Source organism: Stigmatopora nigra, chromosome 4, assembly GCF_051989575.1.
Source record: "Stigmatopora nigra isolate UIUO_SnigA chromosome 4, RoL_Snig_1.1, whole genome shotgun sequence".
In the NCBI taxonomy this organism is placed as follows: domain Eukaryota; kingdom Metazoa; phylum Chordata; class Actinopteri; order Syngnathiformes; family Syngnathidae; genus Stigmatopora; species Stigmatopora nigra.
In genome coordinates this window covers 1,849,731-1,868,815 of record NC_135511.1, presented here as the reverse complement: position 1 = coordinate 1,868,815, position 19,085 = coordinate 1,849,731, and the positions used below count along the sequence as shown (strand labels likewise).

The 19,085-nt window shown below is 44.1% G+C and overlaps 1 protein-coding gene across 2 annotated transcripts in view; it reads left to right on the top strand.

The window, feature by feature from the left end:
* Window positions 1-19,085, top strand: part of LOC144195161 (solute carrier family 12 member 2-like) — an 89,292-nt gene that overhangs the window by 25,746 nt on the left and 44,461 nt on the right. Inside the window, exons 8-10 of one of the 2 annotated variants that reach the window (XM_077714586.1) lie at window positions 6,876-7,003; window positions 9,832-9,916; window positions 9,977-10,128. In XM_077714586.1, coding sequence (XP_077570712.1) covers window positions 6,876-7,003; window positions 9,832-9,916; window positions 9,977-10,128 — 365 coding nt within the window. The remainder of the gene's footprint in view (window positions 1-6,875; window positions 7,004-9,831; window positions 9,917-9,976; window positions 10,129-19,085) is intronic. The other variant, XM_077714587.1, reaches the window with a different exon arrangement.

Below are 19,085 nucleotides of genomic sequence, written 5' to 3'. Positions count from 1 at the left end.
GCAATCAAGAGTAGTGTGAAGAAAAGGCATATGATGACAATCAATATTAAGCATGAAATAATTGAAAAACATGATTAGTGTAAACAATTTGATAATTGCACTTGCGTTCTTGTACTTCTATATAGGCGGGAAAACATAAACAGTGGTACCTCGACTTACGATCGGAACCCGTTCCGAGACTGTGATCGTATGACAAGCATATCGTCACTCAAGCGGACGTTTCCCATTGAAATGAATTGAAAACAAATTAATTCGTTCCAACCCTCCGAAAAAACACAAAAAAATAGGATATTGAAATGAAATAAGTGCGCCACATCACTTGTAGGTCTCTTGAAGGCACGCGTGTTCTCTGCATTGTACACTAGTAGCGGCTTAATTTTACAGTCACCGCTCGCATTAGCACACAACGCTAGTGTTAAGCGGTACTTCATGGGTTTGTGTCCCGGTAATGCCTTCTCCCCTGCCACGACGAATGCCCGCCTGGGCATCTTTTTCCAAAAAAGACCAGTTTCATCGCAGTTGAAAACTTGCTGGGGAATGTGACTTTCCTCGGCGATAATCAAGGCAAATGTCTTGATGTGTCCTTCTGTAAGATAATCATAGTCATCCTTATGGCTGACATGTCAGCATACACACCCAACTGTCGGACTGAATAATCAATCTTAGTCTTGTGATCTCGTGCCTGTTATCCGAACCTGTTGTTTGCCCGGCTTCTCAGCTTTGAACAAACGTACCTTTAATGCCACAGTCGAACAGATCATGATTGTTGAAACCCAGCTAAGGCTAACTTGTATACACATGCAACAATCCAAATCACAATCCAAATCACAATCTGACGCTGATGTTGTGCTACTGTCTGACACTGATTAAGATGTCTTTCCTATTCTGAGACACCAGGTCCCCCTCCTGGTTGGTCTAAACTCCAGTTTGAAGTAATTTGAGAATAATTTTGTTCAAAAGTAGCGTCGCTAACAAATGAGGTTCCGCCGAACTGTAAGATAAGACAAAGTCTCTTTGCAATTGCTTGTTCATATTGTATCAGTTTTTGTAAGTATAACAGCATCGTCGTCATCCTTATGGTTGACATGTCAGCATAAACACCCAACTGTCTGACTGAATAATCAATCTTAGTCTTGTGATTGGGTTGACATGTCAGCACAAATACTCAACTGTCCGACACTGATCAATTACCGTTTTCCCTGCAAATGACTGAAACGTATCTGTCCAAAGTCCTAGTGACAACTGTCAGTTTTGCCTGTATTTAAGACACACTCACTCACTCACTCATTCGACTAGAGTTGCAAGAACATCGCGCTGAACAGGACTCCACTGTTATAGCTCTTACTCTCCACTTTGCAGTTTGGTAATAAACCTTTTTCCTATTAAATTGATCTCACTCTTTCTTAACCTGCTCCTAAAGTTGTATTTCAGATCTATCACCTTCTGCTTAAGGTTGGTGGAAATGGTTGACGTATTCCTCTCGTATTGCCTAGCGAGCTCAGTAAACACGTACCCATTCTTATATTTTTCAATTATTTCGCGTTTCATGTCCATTGTCAACGCCTTTTCTTTGCAGAACTCTGCCGATCCATAGTAATATTGTTTACCTTTAAATGTACCCAACGCGGGGAAAAAGGGGGGAGGGCGGGGAAATGCAAAGTCTGCCCAGTGGTTGTAGAAATATTTTATACACGAAAGAGATGCAAAAAAGACAGTGCCATGGCCACCTGGCTTGGTCGCATCACGAAATGTTGATCGTATTTCTGGCGAATTATTCGACCGAAATTTTCTTCGTAAGACAAGAATGTCATATAGCGGAGCGGTCGTATCACAAGGTTCGACTGTATTGTTCCAGTTAAGGCGTTTCTGTTATTTTTTAATTTTTGGATCTTATAGTGGTGTTGTGTTTTTGGCTTTCTGTTCAATACTTTCAAAGCTTGCTTAGAAAATTGTTTCAATTGGTTTTACTGTTGTTTTGCAGGCCGATGGCCAACTTGTTAGGCAGTAATTCATGTGTGATATGATCCTTGTGTCAAAATATAATTTTTCTTACTCAGTTGTTAGATTGTTTGCTTGTTTGTGTTCAAAATCTTTCCAAATCAATCAAATCCATCAAATCAAAAGCTTTTATTGTCATCATACACAGTTGCGTATAACGAATTTGGTGGTGATACCCCATAAAGTGCCTTTTCCCAGTTAAAAAAAACAAAAAAAAACATTTGGACAGAGAGCAGCCGACGATCTTCTGGGCAGTGTTAATCACTCTCTGCATGGCCTTTTTGTCTGCTGCTGTGATTGTATCCCTGATATGGCGGGCGACCAACTTTACAAAGCACTTCATGATCACAGGTGTTACTGCAACAGGCCTATAATCATTCAGGCTATAATGAACCAACATTTTTATTTAGCGTGTTTTTGTCATTTGAAGGCTTGTTGAGAATCAAGAATGATTCCTCGGCGTGTAAATTCTTGGACTACATTGATTGTTTATCCTTGAACAAAAACATTGGGGTCGCTGTTATTTGCCGCTCTTTTTGAGAAGTACAGTCTTAGATGTGTAAGTGTAGTTGAGATTTTTCAAGCCAGTTATTGAGGTTGTTAAGCATGTTTTTTTGTCTTTCACGTGGACATATTGGACGGTATCATTGGCATACATTTGGCAGGCAACAGTTGAAGGACAGTAGCCTGCTAGATCATTTATGTAAAGACTGAAGAGCAGTGGGCCTAGCACTGATCCCTGCAGTACCCCAAGATTGTTATTCCGCAAAGTAGATTTTGTGTTTTGTATCTTGATGCACAGTTATCTTACAGATAAGTAGGATTCAATCCAATTTTGCATCCTTGGTGAGAAATTAAAATTAGATATCTAGTATCTTTAGTCAGCAGTGTCTGGTGGTTGATGTTGCAAATGCCTTTTTGAGATCAATGAAGAATGCACCAATGACCCCGCCTTAATGTAGTTTTTTTTAGAAAGAAGCAAACCGCGTTTTCGTTAGAATGTTTTTTCAAGCCGAATTTCAGTCTGTTAAGGGTGTATGTACTGCTGTTAATGTGATTGGATTGGATTGGATAGTTTTATTCATCCCGTCGTCGGGAAATTACATTGTGACAGTAGCAAGAGGGTGATTAGACAGAACAGCAAAGCACTAAGAACAAAGTAAATCAAAGTAAATGGAATCATTAACTCATAAAATCGGCAAAAACACAAAACGGGCAAGAGTGGACGGAGCTACCGCGGCCGCCGGCTGCCGCTTAAACAGCGCCATTTTGGTTGCGGTAGCTAAATCGGACTCAAAAAGACGTATAGTTGGACAAAAACTGGAATCACACAGGAAGTCTTCCACGAGGGTGACCGATGTGGAGAATATGCAGTCGCTCTTCCAAGCTTATCCACACAGTTATTCAGTAGTCTGAAGCTGAAGAAAACAGCAGCAGGGCAGAACTCCTCGACTCTGTTGCTGGTAGGCGCCGACAGCTCTTCCATCCTATCCCACGATGGAATGGTTAGTCAGAAGCGTTGCCTCTTCTCCCGGGCTTTAGTCCAGGTCCAAAACTCCGGCGGCACCGAAGTGTTGCTCTTTCTGCTGCGTATTGTGACAGCTAGTCCCATGTGTGTGACAGCGTAGGCATGGCTGGCTGGTTCCAAAAAAGAAGTAGCCAAAAGAAGCCAGGCTAACAGAAGAAGGAAAGTTGTAAAAACATTAAAGTAAAAAGTATAAAGTACAAAGTAACGTAAAAAGGAATGTATTAAGAAATATTGAAATGTCATTTAAAAAAAGATAGAAGGGCTGTAAAACATGAAAAACATAAGAGTGTGCAGAGCTACTGCCACTGGCTCCCGCTTGAACGGCGCCATCTTGGAAAAAAAATCCACAATTTGCTCCGCTTCTGTCTTTTCCAAGACTTTGGAGGCGGCTGGAAGGATGCTTATACGTCTGTAGTTGTTTATTAATGCGAGGTTCCCTGATTTTAGGACCGGTGTGTTAACTGAGCACTTCCAGGGTTCAGGGAAGAGTCTCTCCTTTATTGATATCTTTACAATAGTGGTAAATTGAGCTATGAGAGATTATTTGTGGTATTTTAGAAACAATGTTACATCCATGTTAAAGGTATCTTTTCCTTTGGAGCTTTTGAGACCATACACCGCTTTCTTAATTTCTGACTAAGAAATTATGTTATGATTAAGAATGGGTTTGTTGATGTGTAGTAGTTGTGGTGGGTGACATTTTATTGAAGGGATGCTAGGTGTCCGTTTTTTAATGGACTCTATAGAGTAATCAATTAAAGTTGTGGCTATGTCCTTTGGGTCACGGATTGTTTTCTCCTTCAATTATAGTTCCTTTATTTATTTGTTCTTTGAAGTATTTCCTGCTGGGTTTTTTTTCTGCTTTTTTTTAACTGTCAGATTTGGGAGCTCCCTTTTTGGTGCTCTCACCTCCTCTGATATTTTTTTTGGGTGCATGCCTATTTTAGGAATCTTTCTTGAGAATAGGATGAGGTTGTGGTCCAGTTGACCTGAAATCATATTGAATGTCTTTTGATCAGATGCCCGAGCCAAGTCATCTGGCTCCTCTCGATCCGGAGGAGCAGCGGATCTACTCTGAACCCCTCCCGGATGACCAAACTTCTCACCTTATCTCTAAGGGAGAGTCCGGATAGTCATTTCAACTGCAAGTGTATGGGATCTCGTTTTTTCGGTCAGGACCCAAAGCTCGTGACCGTATATGAGGTTGAGAACGTAGATTGTCTGGTAAATAGAGAGCCTCGCCTTTTGGTTCAGCTCCTTCTTCACCAGGACCGACTGGTGCAGAGTCCGCATCACTGCAGACAAAGCACCGATGCACCAGTCAATCTCCCGCTCCATTCTATCCCATTTTTAAAAAGGGGAACCATCATCCCGGTCTACCAATCCAGAGGCACTGTCCCCGATGTCCAAGTGTTGCAGAGGCTTGTCAACCAAGACAGCCACACAACATCCAGAGCCTTTAGACACTCCAGGTGGATCACATTCACTCCCAGGGCCTTGTCACCAAGGGGCTTTTTAACCACCTCGGTGACTCCAAGCCCAGAGATAGGAGTCCCAGAGTCCCCCGGCTCTGCTTTCTCAAGGGAAGGCGTGTCAGTGGAATTGACAAGGTCTTCAAAGTGTTCGGCCCACCGATTCACAACATTTCGGTGGTGTGTTGATGGTGAACTGCTTTCCTAATCTGAGACGTTAGATGGTGGACCAAAATTTCCTCAAAGCCACCCGGAAGTGGTTCTTTGTTCCCGGGTTCATTATTTTCAATCCACGACGAGCACAGAAATCCAACAATAGAACACCACCCAGGTCCCCATCAGGTTAACCGTTCTTCCCAATCACTCCCCTCCAGGTCTCATTGTATTTTCCCACGTGAGCATTGAAGTCCCCCAGCAGAATAAGGGAGTTCCTCGAAGTAGCAGTCTCCAGCACCCCCTCCTAGGACTCCAAAAAGGGCGGGTACTCTGAAGTGTTGTTTGGTGCATACGCACAAACAACAGTTAGGTCCCGCCCCCCCACGATGGAGGGATGCTACCCTCTTGACCACCACGGTAAACCCCAACTCAACCTTGAAAACATGCCAAACCAAACTTTTAAACCACCCTCCTCACTGTGGAGGTAGTGAATGTGAGATCTAGGAATACCAGAGAAAGTACTTAAGGAATGTGCTGACAAAATAGCACCAGTCATCACTAAGAGTTTCAATCTGTCATTAGAACAAGGCACGATCCCATGCAAAAGTTTATGACTTTTCTCCAAACTCTACCTACATCTTCTTGCCGTAGAAACCAAATATCTTCCAGTTCATGTTAGAGAAAAATAAGCAACAGAATGAATTTTATTTTTGTAATATTATACAGTAATCCCTCAATTATCGCGATGTAATGGCACACGACATCGACATACCTTTTCCCCGCTCTCAGCATGTCGAGGAGCTTAACTTCATCAGTAACGGACATCATCTTCCGTGTTTTTCTTCACATCAAATGAAGCCTTGAGTGGTCCTGGAAACTTGGGAGCCATTTTTCGTTGCTGTGTATAATTGTAAAATCCAAACAAAGAAAGCTGAAATATACTCTGTAAACTACGCTAAACGTTACATGCAGGGAACATGAAAGACCAGCACGGATGTTCGCAGAGACATTTTTACTTTTGCTTTATTCTTCTGTGGTATGTTTACAACCAATCATTGGATCCTAGAAGAGGAGGTGGTACCCTAACTTCGGCCAGTTTTTGCCGGGATTTTCATCCGAATTTTTTCTGCTTGTGAACTTTTTTTAAAAAAATAGTCAATTAATAGCAGAAAAAAGTCACGCAGTAGTGAATTCCTTATGAGAGATAATCGAGGGATTACTGTAATCTATAATTTAACGTTAATCATATTTTGATTCTCATTTTGTAATAATTAAATTTTAATGTTCTTATGTTCATATTATTTTTCTCTCTGAATATTACATTGTATGACTTCTTGCAATTTCCCGCGGCACACCTGACCTGTGGCACATTGGTTGGGAAACACTGGTCTGGTGAAACTCTCTCTCTCTTGTCCCTCAAATGGTGCCACGTCGTACATCCATCCCACTCTGTATTCATTAAGACCACATCCTCATATTTGAGTGTTTATTAGCCATGTATATCTTGATGTCCTATAGACTTGCCTAAAACTCCAGTCAATTACAACCAAGGTAGGAACTGGCACATCAATATCTCAGATTGTTTTCTAGACAAATAATTCAGATATTTATTGATCCAAGCACAATTCCTAATTTTTATCAGTCTTATTTTTTTTACATTCTTACATAAACTCCAGTTATTCCTAGGGTATTGTGACTGAAATTGTTCATCACCTCCGCAGTGGCCATCTTTGTGGAGAACCTGGTTCCAGACTTCAGGGATGATGAGACTTTCTTCTCCGTATTTGCAATCTTTTTTCCAGCGGCCACTGGGATACTGGCAGGAGCAAACATATCTGGAGATCTCATTGTAAGTTTAAGCTACACTATTAAAGAGATCTAGAGCAGTGGTGCTCAAGAAGTCAGTCACGAGCTGCCATTCAATTGTTAAACTAATCTTGGTAGATTGCATGACAGTAAGATTGAATCCAGTCTCTTGGTTTCTGTTAGGCCTGAACAATGTCTCATTTGTACCAGGACATCGGGATGTCCGAATGTGCAATATTCACACCGCAGGATGTTCAGACCATTTGTTTTATTTGATTATTTATTTTGAACAGGCATATCTGTATCTTTTAATGATTGCATCAGGTTCCTTGTCGATAAGAACTTATGTATGGAGTCGACAGCCTCACGTCAATGCTGAGTGAATTTGAGTATTTTAGAAGCAGCAACAAGGGTCTCTCCCTTGCACTGGTGCATGAACGCACACACCAATACAGCACTTCATGAATGAGGATAAATTGTACATATCAGTTACTCAACATACATCAACCTAAGCTGTAAGAATAAATACAGTGCCGTGAAAAAAGTATTTGCCCCCTTCCTGATTTAGTATTCTTTTTATCACACATACAGGTTTCAGACCATCAAATTGATTTTCTTCACAAGGACAACCCAAGGAAAATGAGGAATATGAAAATAATTTTATTAACAGAGGCAGAAAAAATTACAAACTTGTAAAGAAATTGCCCCCTTTGGTAAATCACAAAACAACTGTGGCTAAACACGATTGTGGGAAAGATGAGTTCCATTTTACAGGCCACACCCAGACCTTATTACCACTACATGAGTTGATTGAACAAAACACTTAAATCTTAAATGGATTTATTTGTCAGTCTGCGGTTATTTGTGCACTGTGATAAAAGCCTTAAATCTCATTATACTTGTATAATGACAATAAAAGCATTCAATTCAATTCAAATTGAATATGTCAGACAAAGTGAAGTAAAATACAAGATTGAAGCATCAAAGAATCCAAAGAAATTCAGTAAGAAATGCGGAAAAAGTGATGGGCATCTATCAATCTGGAAAATCTTAAAAAGCCATTTTCAAGGCTATGTGGCTCCATTAAACCACTTGCAGAGCCATTATACACAAATGGAGAGAACTCAGAACAGTGGCAAACCTTCCCCAGAGTGTTCGGATACCTAAGATAAAATTACTCCAAGAGTGTGATGGCGACTCATCCAGGAGGTCACAAGAGAACCAAGAGAATCTCACTGGCCTCAGTTAAGGTCAAAGTTCATGACTCTAGAAGAAATACACTGGCAAAAACGGACATCCATGGCAGAGTTCCAAGGCGAAAAAAGGCGGTCACAAAGAATATAGAGGCTTATCTTCTGTTTGCCAAAAAGCATCTTGATGATCCTCGAAACTTTTGGAAGAACATTTTGTGGACTGATGAGTCAAAAGTTTAACTAATTGGAAGGTGTACGGCCCCTTACATTTGGCACAGGTCGGGACCAGGATGACTAGCTGTAATTGATGGAAGAATGAATTCTGGTGTCTACAAGCAAATTTGGAAGTAAAATGTCCGGCCATCTATTTGTGCGCTCAAATTCCAGCGGTCTTGGAGCATGGAGCAAAATGAAGATCCAAAGCACACCAGCAAGGGCACCTCTGAAGGGCTAAAATAAATTAAAAAAAAATGAAAAAAATTAGGATTTTGGAGTGACCGTGTCAAAGTCCGGATTTAAATCCTATTGAAATGCTGTGCTGTGTTCTGGAATGCGCTGTTCATGTTAGAAAACCCTCTAACATTGCAGAATTGAAACAATTCTGCACAGGAGAGTGGGCCCAAGTTCTTACAAAGCGTTGTGGAAGACTCATCATAAAATGTCGTAAATGCTCGCTTATAGCTGCCAATGGTGGCCCAACCCGTAATTTGGTATGGTGGCATACCAAATTAAAAAACTTTTTCACAGAGGGCTCTCTGTGAAAAACTAACACATTGTTTATTTTTTTCTGCCTTGGTAAATAAAATCATAATTTAAAAATTGCATTTTCAATGTTCTTGGGCTGTCTCTGTGTCATAATGTCTTTTGTGTGTGAAAAAACACAGAAGGAAGGGGACGAATACTTTTTCGCAGCACTGTATACGGGTAGGTCTTTTGACCTGGAAATGTATTTAATAACTTTAATAGAAAAAGTGAGAACACACGGAAGGGAAGTAACATTTAATATGTAGGAAAAATAGTCAAATAAGAAACATGAAAGTAATTACCTACTAAAATACCTGAGTCTCTTTTGTCAAGCAGGGAAACACTTTTTCTAAATCACTGATGCATGTAGGAGAAGCCATAAAATAGAGGGCGATAAGACAAATACAGGGGGGCTCTGTCATCAGAATAAACAAGAGGAGAGACGAGACACTTCCTTTCCTTCTCAGAGGTATGCACTTCTGGAACACAAGGCTGCCTAAGCCTAAGGGACGACGGACGCGAAATAATGCATGGCTGACAGGACAGAACAGGATGGGCCTTTTTTGTCCTCAAGTTGTATAATGGTGCATGCAGGCGAGAGAGACTTGAGCATTCTATGGCATCTCTGCTAAGGCCAAGATTGAATAGAATTGTTTGAGCACACTGTATTTGACTCCTCCGTCTCAGACAACAAATTGTTTAGATTAGAAATGTTGTTATTGGAGTCCTTTTAGAAGACGAACATACAAGGAAAGGACAGCAGGTGAATTATAAATAAATAAATTAAAAAGAGTAGGGTAGATAGGACGTTGGCTCATTGAAAAGTAGCTCTTGAGCAAATAAAGTCTGAGCACCCCTGGCCTAGAGTCATTTTTTTAGCTTACTCACAAATGAGTTCAGCTGCCAACACTATTGTGGTAACCATCGTTCAAAGGACCCCCAATCTGCCATCCCCAAAGGAACGCTGCTTGCCATCCTCATCACGGGCTTAACCTATGTGGGCGTGGCGATCTCTGCAGGTCAGTGGCTCTATAACACCATCAAGAAGTAAACTAATGTGTGTGACGGTGATCCTTTAGGATCTGTCATGGTAAGAGACGCAACTGGTGACAAAAACGACACCCTGATCGACACCATCAACTGCACTGACTCTGCTGCCTGTACGCTTGGGTATGACTTCTCTATCTGCAAGGAAGGAGGCTGCCAGTACGGTCTCATGAATGACTTCCAGGTACGAGGGGCCTTGAAGTCCTCATTGTTTTTATGATCGTAGTGAAAATGTATTGTTGTTGTGAATCACATGTCCCTTTCGGGAATTAAATTCCCTATTGTTGTTGGACACAAATGCATGAACAGACAGACAGTTGTGGAGGTTTCTATTTCGGACAATATGAGATGAAGAAATTAAAGGCAACGCGCACCATCAAGTGGTTAAAGACTACGTATTATACTTTATTAAGGTCAAGTTAAAATGGTTGTTCTGTATCTTACTTTGCTGCTTGCAAATGATTATGTTCAAGAATATAAATTAGATGCACCTTTTTTGGTGTGGACACCACTTTTATGACAACTCGTTTTCTTAAACTAATTTTTGGAGGGAATGTTTTACATACCTATTGAACCAATAAGGTAGTCAAATTTACCAGGCAAAATATTAAGATAACATGCCAGCCAATCGTGTCGTAGCTTAGCAATGTAATGGTTGTGAACGTATCACCCTGAACCAATTGAAACAATGCTTTTTTGAAAGGAAGTAAACAGTTCATTGACATTTTCAAACATTTTTGTGAAACACAATTAGGAGTAGCTCCAGTCGCAAGTATAAGTAAGTTGGAAAAGCCATCCAAAGTTCCCTCTAAGCTGCACAACTGCGCAATTGTGCACTGGTCATACACTCTCAGCGCACAAGGAAACCTATTAATCGCACTGAATGCACTGAAAATTATTTAGATTTAAAACGTTTTTACTGTGTAATTCAGTGAGTCACAGGTGTCAAGCAAATCATAAGATACGATGCAATTACGCTATTCAGCTAATCACGGCATTGACAGTAGCAGCGTTATGTGATGCTAATGCTAACTTCTTATCATGGCGAAACAAGTGGGCAATGAATGTACTACATCGACTCCCCAAAACCAAAATAAAAAAGAAGTGCGGTTCGCCTGGCCGTCTGAGTATGTGCAAAAAGAAGAACAAGCAGTAAAATTGGGTGAGATCTTATTTTGAGTGGGAAAGGTCTGCTCTCCAAAACATGTCGCAAAGCTAAAGTTGTAACTCATGACTTTGATTTGTGCATATTCTAGTATATCAATTTAAGGATATTAATCATTCTGACTTCATGGAAAATGTACATACACCTGCTGATGGAAGGTGTAATACTGGTGTGTGGCCTTAGCGAGCACTTCTGTTGTTGCTCACTGATGCTCCTCGGTGTGCTCAGGGAGACTGTCTGTGTCATGTTAGGTATCGGTTTTGTTTTGTTTTCCCCTGGGTAACCTGTCCCCGTGATTATTAATTGAATTCACCTGTCATATCACCACCCCCTGCTTCCTTCCTCTTGTGCGACCCAGGCGTTTCTGATTGTCTCGTCAAACCATGTCTTTCTATTTAAAACCTGTGTTTGTGAGTCCTTGTCGGATAGTCTTGTCACCATTATTAAAGTTTTTGTTAGTGCACTCTAAGCCCTGTTTTATCCGACTTAGTGTGCAGGGTTGTCTGTCTCCTTGTGCCCTGCGATTGGCTGGCCACCAATTCAGAGTGTCCCCCGCCTGTGGCCAGGAATCAGCTGAGATAGGCTCCAGCACCCCCAGCACCCCTAATGAGGATAAAGTTGTTCAGAAAATGAGATGAGAAGAGGGATAAAATAAGGGAATTAATATGCCTCCTCAGAATAAGCAAACATGGATTGCAATTTGGATGAAACTTAAGAAATCCATACACTCGCAGAACGTTATTGCTTCTTAAACGACAAAATATCCCATGTTGACGCCGTCAACAAAAGGACCGACATTTGCACATTGCACAACATGCAGGTGTGGTTAAGGACCAGCAGAAAAACTCATGTTAATGTAGAAATTTGAATTTGCCAATAATTGTTCAACAAATTATACTTTGTTCACTTTTATACTCATTTTCATTTTGCTGTACGTTTTCAATAGTTTGAAAATACACTATTTCAATCAATGTAAAAACATGATAATAAGAGTTTGATTTAAATTGTCCAATGTTATCTATTTTTACTTTTTATATCAATTTTGCGTGATTCGCATTTACTCCAGAAATACTCCAGAAATGGGACAAGGGTACTTGTTAGGTTTATCATTATTATATATTTGCTTGTAATATCATTATATATAAGTGCCTGCAATGAAGAACGCTTTGACTTATTTTGTATATTACATATTACATATATGAACACTTTTATGCATTTTAATACATCTCTTGCAAAAGAAGTGGTCGCTCCATAGTTAACCAAAACTCCTTCGCACCTGGACTTCTCGGGACTATGGTTCACAGCAAGAGAACGGTAAATTGGTTTGGGAAGCATTGAACTCTAAAGACGGTTAACAACAAGCCTTTGGGAACTGTGGATTTGTTTTGGGAAACGTGGCTTCTCAAGATGGTCCGCATCAACTTTCTCTCGGGAAGATTCGACAGTCCTACAATAATTTTGAGAACTGAGACAAGTTGTTATGAGACTCTGAATGGTGTTTGGACTTCTGTTATGCATGTTGTTTAAATCTTATGAATATATTAGCAAAAGGGACACTGGGGTCTTCGGAATCATCTGACAGAAGCGCGTGTGGATGGATTCTCTTCTTGCAAGATTAAAAGGATATGATCTCAGATGCCTCCATTATTGAAGGGTGAACTTGGGAATACTTATTGGTAAACCAATCAGTACCTCTGAAATGGGGTCGAGGGAGGTTGGCAGCTCTGCATAAGGTTTAACCTGCATCACCCTCTGTCAATCCACGGTTTTACCTTGAGTTTGAGTCACACTTTTCAGATTGTAGTGACGTCTGCGGCGAGCTAATCTGCTGAACTTGGAGCCGGACTGAGACATCCTCGTCTGGTTTGGTTTGTGACGCAATGCCTCGTAGAGTTTTTCCCAGTTTTCCACGGACCCCTACCTTGGTTTCTACTTGACCATTCATTGTGGACCACTGCGTGGTGCCTGGCGGGGAGCTCAGGTAGGAGTTCTAACCAGAACCCGCTGACAATTTTCCTTTTTTGGGGCGACACGAAGGGGATAACCTTCACGGATCGCGAAGGCTGCACTGTCTACCAGGAGGCAGCAGCACCACGGCAAGAAAGGGGGAGTAGGACGTTTTTTGACGCCCAAGCTCCCAAGTAGGCACTCCATCTGTCAACATTGCCTCCCACTTGCCAGTGCCAGCTCAAGCTCCCCGCTCGCCAGTGCCCGCTCTAGCTCCCGGCTTCCCAGTGCCAGCTCAAGTTCTCCACTCGCCAAAGCCTGTTCCTGCCCCTACCTACTTCATGCACCTGTCCCAATGCCCCGCTCTCAAGAGTCTGTCCTGGACTCCAGTTCTCAAGCACCCATCCAAAATCCCTGGTCTAGATCGTCCGTTCCGTCCGTCGATGCCAGCAACTTGAACAACAGGAGTCTTGACGGCTGCAACTTGGACGACGGGGTCCCTGACGGCAGCAACTTGAACAACGGGGACCCTGATGGTGACGGGGTGTCATATTTAACTGGTGTCGGTTGCAGCGAAGTTGAACCCAAGATGCAGGAAAAGGCGGCAAAAATTACTAATGCAAAATCTAAGGTTTTAATAACAAAGATCAATATCATAGTGACAAAATAAACAGGAGAACGACGCATGCCGACAAAAAGCCAAAACATGACGTAATGGCACGAGACACACAAAGTAAAGGTAACAATCGCAATTCCCCCACACCATACTTCACAAAACCCTAACTTTATATACAGTGTTCCCTCGCTTATCGCGGTTAATGCGGACCGGGACCCCCGCAATAGCTGCATTTCCGCAAAGTAGGCGTGCCCCTTCAAAAATGCTTAAAGAAACGTATAACACGTGCACAAAAGCACCACCAAGCAAAAACATCATAGTAGTCCGGATGGAGGATCTTCTGCAGTTTTTTTGCACGTAAGAAACATCGTTATTGGGAGTTGTGAACATTGTTTTTTGGGACGGTGAAGATGCGCCTGTAAACAGCCATGACGTCATCAATGCGATTCCTGAACTCTCACCATGTTATTGACCATTTCTTGTGCCTTTTTTTGATGCAATTACTAATTCTTATTGAATATTTTGTTTCCACCTCTTGTAAAATGATGTAATTTATAATTTTAACTTAATATCTTTAATTTTTTTTCCTGAAAAAAATCCGCGAAGCTCTGAGTCCGCGATAGCTGAAGCACGAAGTAGTGAGGGAACACTGTACACACAAAAGGCTAATCAAAATAAACTCAAAACAGCTGGCTATGAGCGGATGGAAAACAGGTAAACACATGCACCCACAGACAGCACTCATAAGGAGGACGCACACCCAAGAAAATCCCAACATAACACAGGGGCTCTGACAGCGGCCACTTGAACGAAGGGGGGCCCTTACTTTGGCAAGTTGGATGACGAGGCCCTGATGGCAGCAGCTTAGAGGATGGGGGAACTGACAGTGGTAGTTTGAATGATTGAGGCCCTGAACCCTGCGACTTCTTACAAAGCGAGGTGGCCTGCGACAGTAAATGGACGCTTGGTCCCACGATGTTTGGTCTCCGGACGTTTGGTCGCCGGATTTTTTTTCGCCGGACAATTGGTCGCCGGATTTTTTTTCGCCGGACGTTTGGTCGCCAGATGTTTGGTTGCCGGACGTTTGGTTGCCCGGACGGGGGCTTGGCGGACGGGAGCTTGGCGGGCGGGGGCTTGGCGGACGGGAGCTTGGCGGACGGGAGCTTGGCGGACGGGAGCTTGGCGGACGGGAGCTTGGCGGACGGGAGCTTGGCGGACGGGAGCTTGGCGGACGGGAGCTTGGCGGACGGGAGCTTGGCGGACGGGAGCTTGGCGGACGGGAGCTTGGCGGACGGGAGCTTGGCGGACGGGAGCTTGGCGGACGGGATCTTGGCGGACGGGAGCTTGGCGGACGGGAGCTTGGCGGACGGGAGCTTGGCGGACGGGAGCTTGGCGGACGGGAGCTTGGCGGACGGGAGCTTGGCGGACGGGAGCTTGGCGGACGGGAGCTTGGCGGACGGGAGCTTGGCGGACGGGAGCTTGGCGGACGGGAGCTTGGCGGACGGGAGCTTGGCGGACGGGAGCTTGGCGGACGGGAGCTTGGCGGACGGGAGCTTGGCGGACGGGAGCTTGGCGGACGGGAGCTTGGCGGACGGGAGCTTGGCGGACGGGAGCTTGGCGGACGGGAGCTTGGCGGACGGGAGCTTGGCGGACGGGAGCTTGGCGGACGGGAGCCTGGAGGACGGGAGCCTGGCGGACGGGAGCCTGGCGGACGGGAGCCTGGCGGACGGGAGCCTGGCGGACGGGAGCCTGGCGGACGGGAGCCTGGCGGACGGGAGCCTGGCGGACGGGAGCCTGGCGGACGGGAGCCTGGCGGACGGGAGCTTGGCGGACGGGAGCTTGGCGGACGGGAGCTTGGCGGACGGGAGCTTGGCGGACGGGAGCTTGGCGGACGGGAGCTTGGCGGACGGGAGCTTGGCGGACGGGAGCTTGGCGGACGGGAGCTTGGCGGACGGGAGCTTGGCGGACGGGAGCCTGGCGGACGGGAGCTTGGCGGACGGGAGCTTGGCGGACGGTAGCTTGGTGGACGGTCGATTGGCGGACGGGAGCTTGGCGGTCGGGAGCTTGGCGGACGGGAGCTTGGCGGACAGGAGCTTGGCGGACAGGAGCTTGGCGAACAAGAGCTTGGCAGAACGGAGCTTGTCGAGCGAGGAACTTGGTCAGGGGCTCGAGTGTCGAGTGGCCCTCCTTCCACTTTGCCCTGCGGCGCGGCACTTGCCGCCTCCTCCGGGAGGATAGCACAGCACACCTGCCGCCATGTGGTGGCCCATTGTAGGTGACCACCCGACCATACAGATCCTGGTCGGGGTAATACAGGTTGGAATAATCAGAAAAAAGTAGGGGTCATCATCCTCCGGTGGAGCATATCAGGGCTTGAATTGGTCTAGAAAATCACTGTCAGAGTCAGAATGGAGTCCCTCCATTGACAAAAATACCCGCTGGAGCTTGACATCAGATAACATGTGCGATGAACTGTAGGTGTCGGCACCTGGGTATCATTAAATGTGCTGGAAGCCCAGTGCGAAGGGCTAAGCGGTGGGAGGGTGTATGGGTGGGCAGAGTATTAGAATTTCCTCTTAGCCAGGATTCCTGTTCTGCAAATACGTCCCTGAGGTGCCTACACCACGGCATGGTCATTATCAACTCCCCATGTGATCTTGAGGGGCTTCTCATTAAATCCATGGGTTCGGGGGGCTTCAAGGAGGACGGCTGGCGTCGACGAGCGCATCGGCACGAGCGTGGGTGGCGTCCCACTGGGTCCATGTGGTCGGATCGATCTGTTACGGCCGTGTTAGCATAAGTTGAATCCATTCGCAGGGAGGCTGGATAGATCAAGACGGTCTCCTCTCATGGTACATTGGTTTTAATAACTCAAACAAAGTTTACAAAAACAACAAGGGCTCGAATATCCCCAATGCAACTGAAACGAAGCATGTAGAAATATACCATGTATCCGCGTATGCTATGTCTCGGCATGGCTTGCAGGAAGTTACGTCATCATAATGCGCAGTTGATTCGACAGTGGCTAACACTTCCGTCGCACTTAAATAACTCAGGACGTAATCAAGCAATTGAACACAGCTGCTATGAAATGACGTCAAGCCAGGAGGGGCAGACGAGCCGCTCCTGATACCTAGTTGATCGCTTTCAACAGTAAACTCCCATAGGTCCAATGGAAATGGCCAGACAGGAACCCAGGTCTGTGGGAAGGGTGTCCGGGTGTAGGGTCTCCAGGGGAGGGGAGAACCGAAGTCCAAATCGGGCAAGTGTATTACTGTCCTCGTCTAAGTCTGAGCTTAATACATCTATCAGCTCTGGGCAGTCCTCAAAGTCCCAAAAATCTGAGTCTGACTCAAGGTAGTGAGGTTGGTAACAGAGGCCGATGGAGGCTGAATATTAACTCCTGGTCGGGAAATTTTCAATAGGTAGGATAGCAGAAGTGGGGGAAGGGGCCAATAATCGGCCTGGGAGAACTGGGAGGCTGTCGTCGGCCTCCCGCTGGGTCCATTATTGTTCTGATACGTTAATGGCGACATTGTCTGGTAGAATCGTAGAGTGGCCCCGAGTGCAGGGTTAGGGTTAGTAGTGCACAAACGAAACTTTAATAACTTGAACAAGAGACAAGGACAGGAACAAAAGACTTGGCGTTGGATAACAAAATCAAACACGAGGGAGCTTGGAAATAAGCAACGTGGAGATGTTGAAACGAGGCAGGACAAATCAGACGCTCCGACAATTACAAACTAATCTGTGGGGTATATATAGAAAAAAACTAAACTAATTATCTAAGATGTGCAGCTGAGCGAGAGGAAATGATAGCCCGGAGGAACAATCAAGGGTAAAAGCGAACATACGCAAACACAGAGGACAAAATGAGATAATAACCCAAACAATTACTGACTGTATTTAGTGTTTGTCGAAATTTTGCGTCAAACGCTTAACTTGACCTTCTCCTAAATGGGGGCCTGTAAAGCACCTTGTCCCGGCATCAGATCCCCCTATCGTACCATATTAGAACTTAAAACAATTACAGGGTTCTCAATTTATGAAACCAGTTTAAACTAAGATGGTGGACACCTATGCACTTATTGTCCCTCACTGCAATGATGAAATAAAAAATGTACTTGAATTAAATGCTTTTATTGTCATTATACAAGTTAAATGAGATTTAAAAACTTCACCAAGTGCATATATAACATCAAAAAACAAAGTTACAGATAAATGATCAATACAGAAAATTAATAAATAAATAACCAATCATTAAGTAATAAATAAGTGGTCAACATAAACAAGTCATAATCAACATCGATAAGTAGTCAACATGAATAACTGGTCACATAAATAAGTAGGTGCAAAAGTAAAGTGCAGCCTATGGAGTTTTAGTGGAGTACAATATAAGTCTTGATTAGGTCCTCGTAGATGCTGCATTCGAGTTTAGTATGGGGACTCTTGGGAAGAAACTGTCCTTGAGTCTGTTTGTCTTGCCTGTTATGGTCATATTGCGCCTGCCAGAGGGCAACAGGTTGAAGAGGTGGACGCTGGGATGCAACACTTGCACTTGGATATTTTAATTCCTTGTTTGAATTAACAATTTTGCTACACCCCACTCACAAATATGAATAAAATTAAGTTTTTATTAATCATTCCAAATCTGGAAAATGTACTTTAACTGACGGTCACGTGAATTTTTTTTGATTGAGGGTTGGATCAACAATAAGTTTCACAATCAATTATCTTTTGTGGATGGAAAAAATGGTGGTGTGTTTCAGATACCCATGACTTATCCTGTCACATCAATCCTACCAAATTGCAATCAACTAGTGCTCTTTGGTGATTTATCTACATTGACAGCATTTTTTAGTAACACTGATATATATGTAATTATCTTGCTTTGTGGTGCAATGTTATCAATCTCATCTCATTTTCTGAACCGCTTTATCGTCATTGGGGTCGCAGGGAGTGGTGGGGCCAATCCCAGCTGTCCCCGGGCCAGAGGCTGGGGACACCCTGAATCGGTGGCCAGCCGATCGCAGGGCACAAGGAGACGGACAAACATGCACACTCAGACCCAAATGAAAATCTAGAGCATCCAATCAGCCTACCATGCATGTTTTTGCAATGTGGGAGGAAACCGAAGTACCCAGAGGAAACCGAAGGAACCAGAAGAAACCCACCCAGGCCACCGGAGAACATGCAAACTCCACACAGTAGGACATGACCTGGATTTGAACCCAGGACCCCAGAGATGTGAGGCCGAAGCCCTAACCACTCCTTTCACCGGGCTGCCATGTCATAACCTAAATAAATACATTAAAAATCTGATTGGCGGGTGGCAACCAGTTCAAGGAGTATCCTGTCTCTTGCACATAGATAGCTCAGATACGCACCAGCACCCCCACAACCCGTGTGGCGT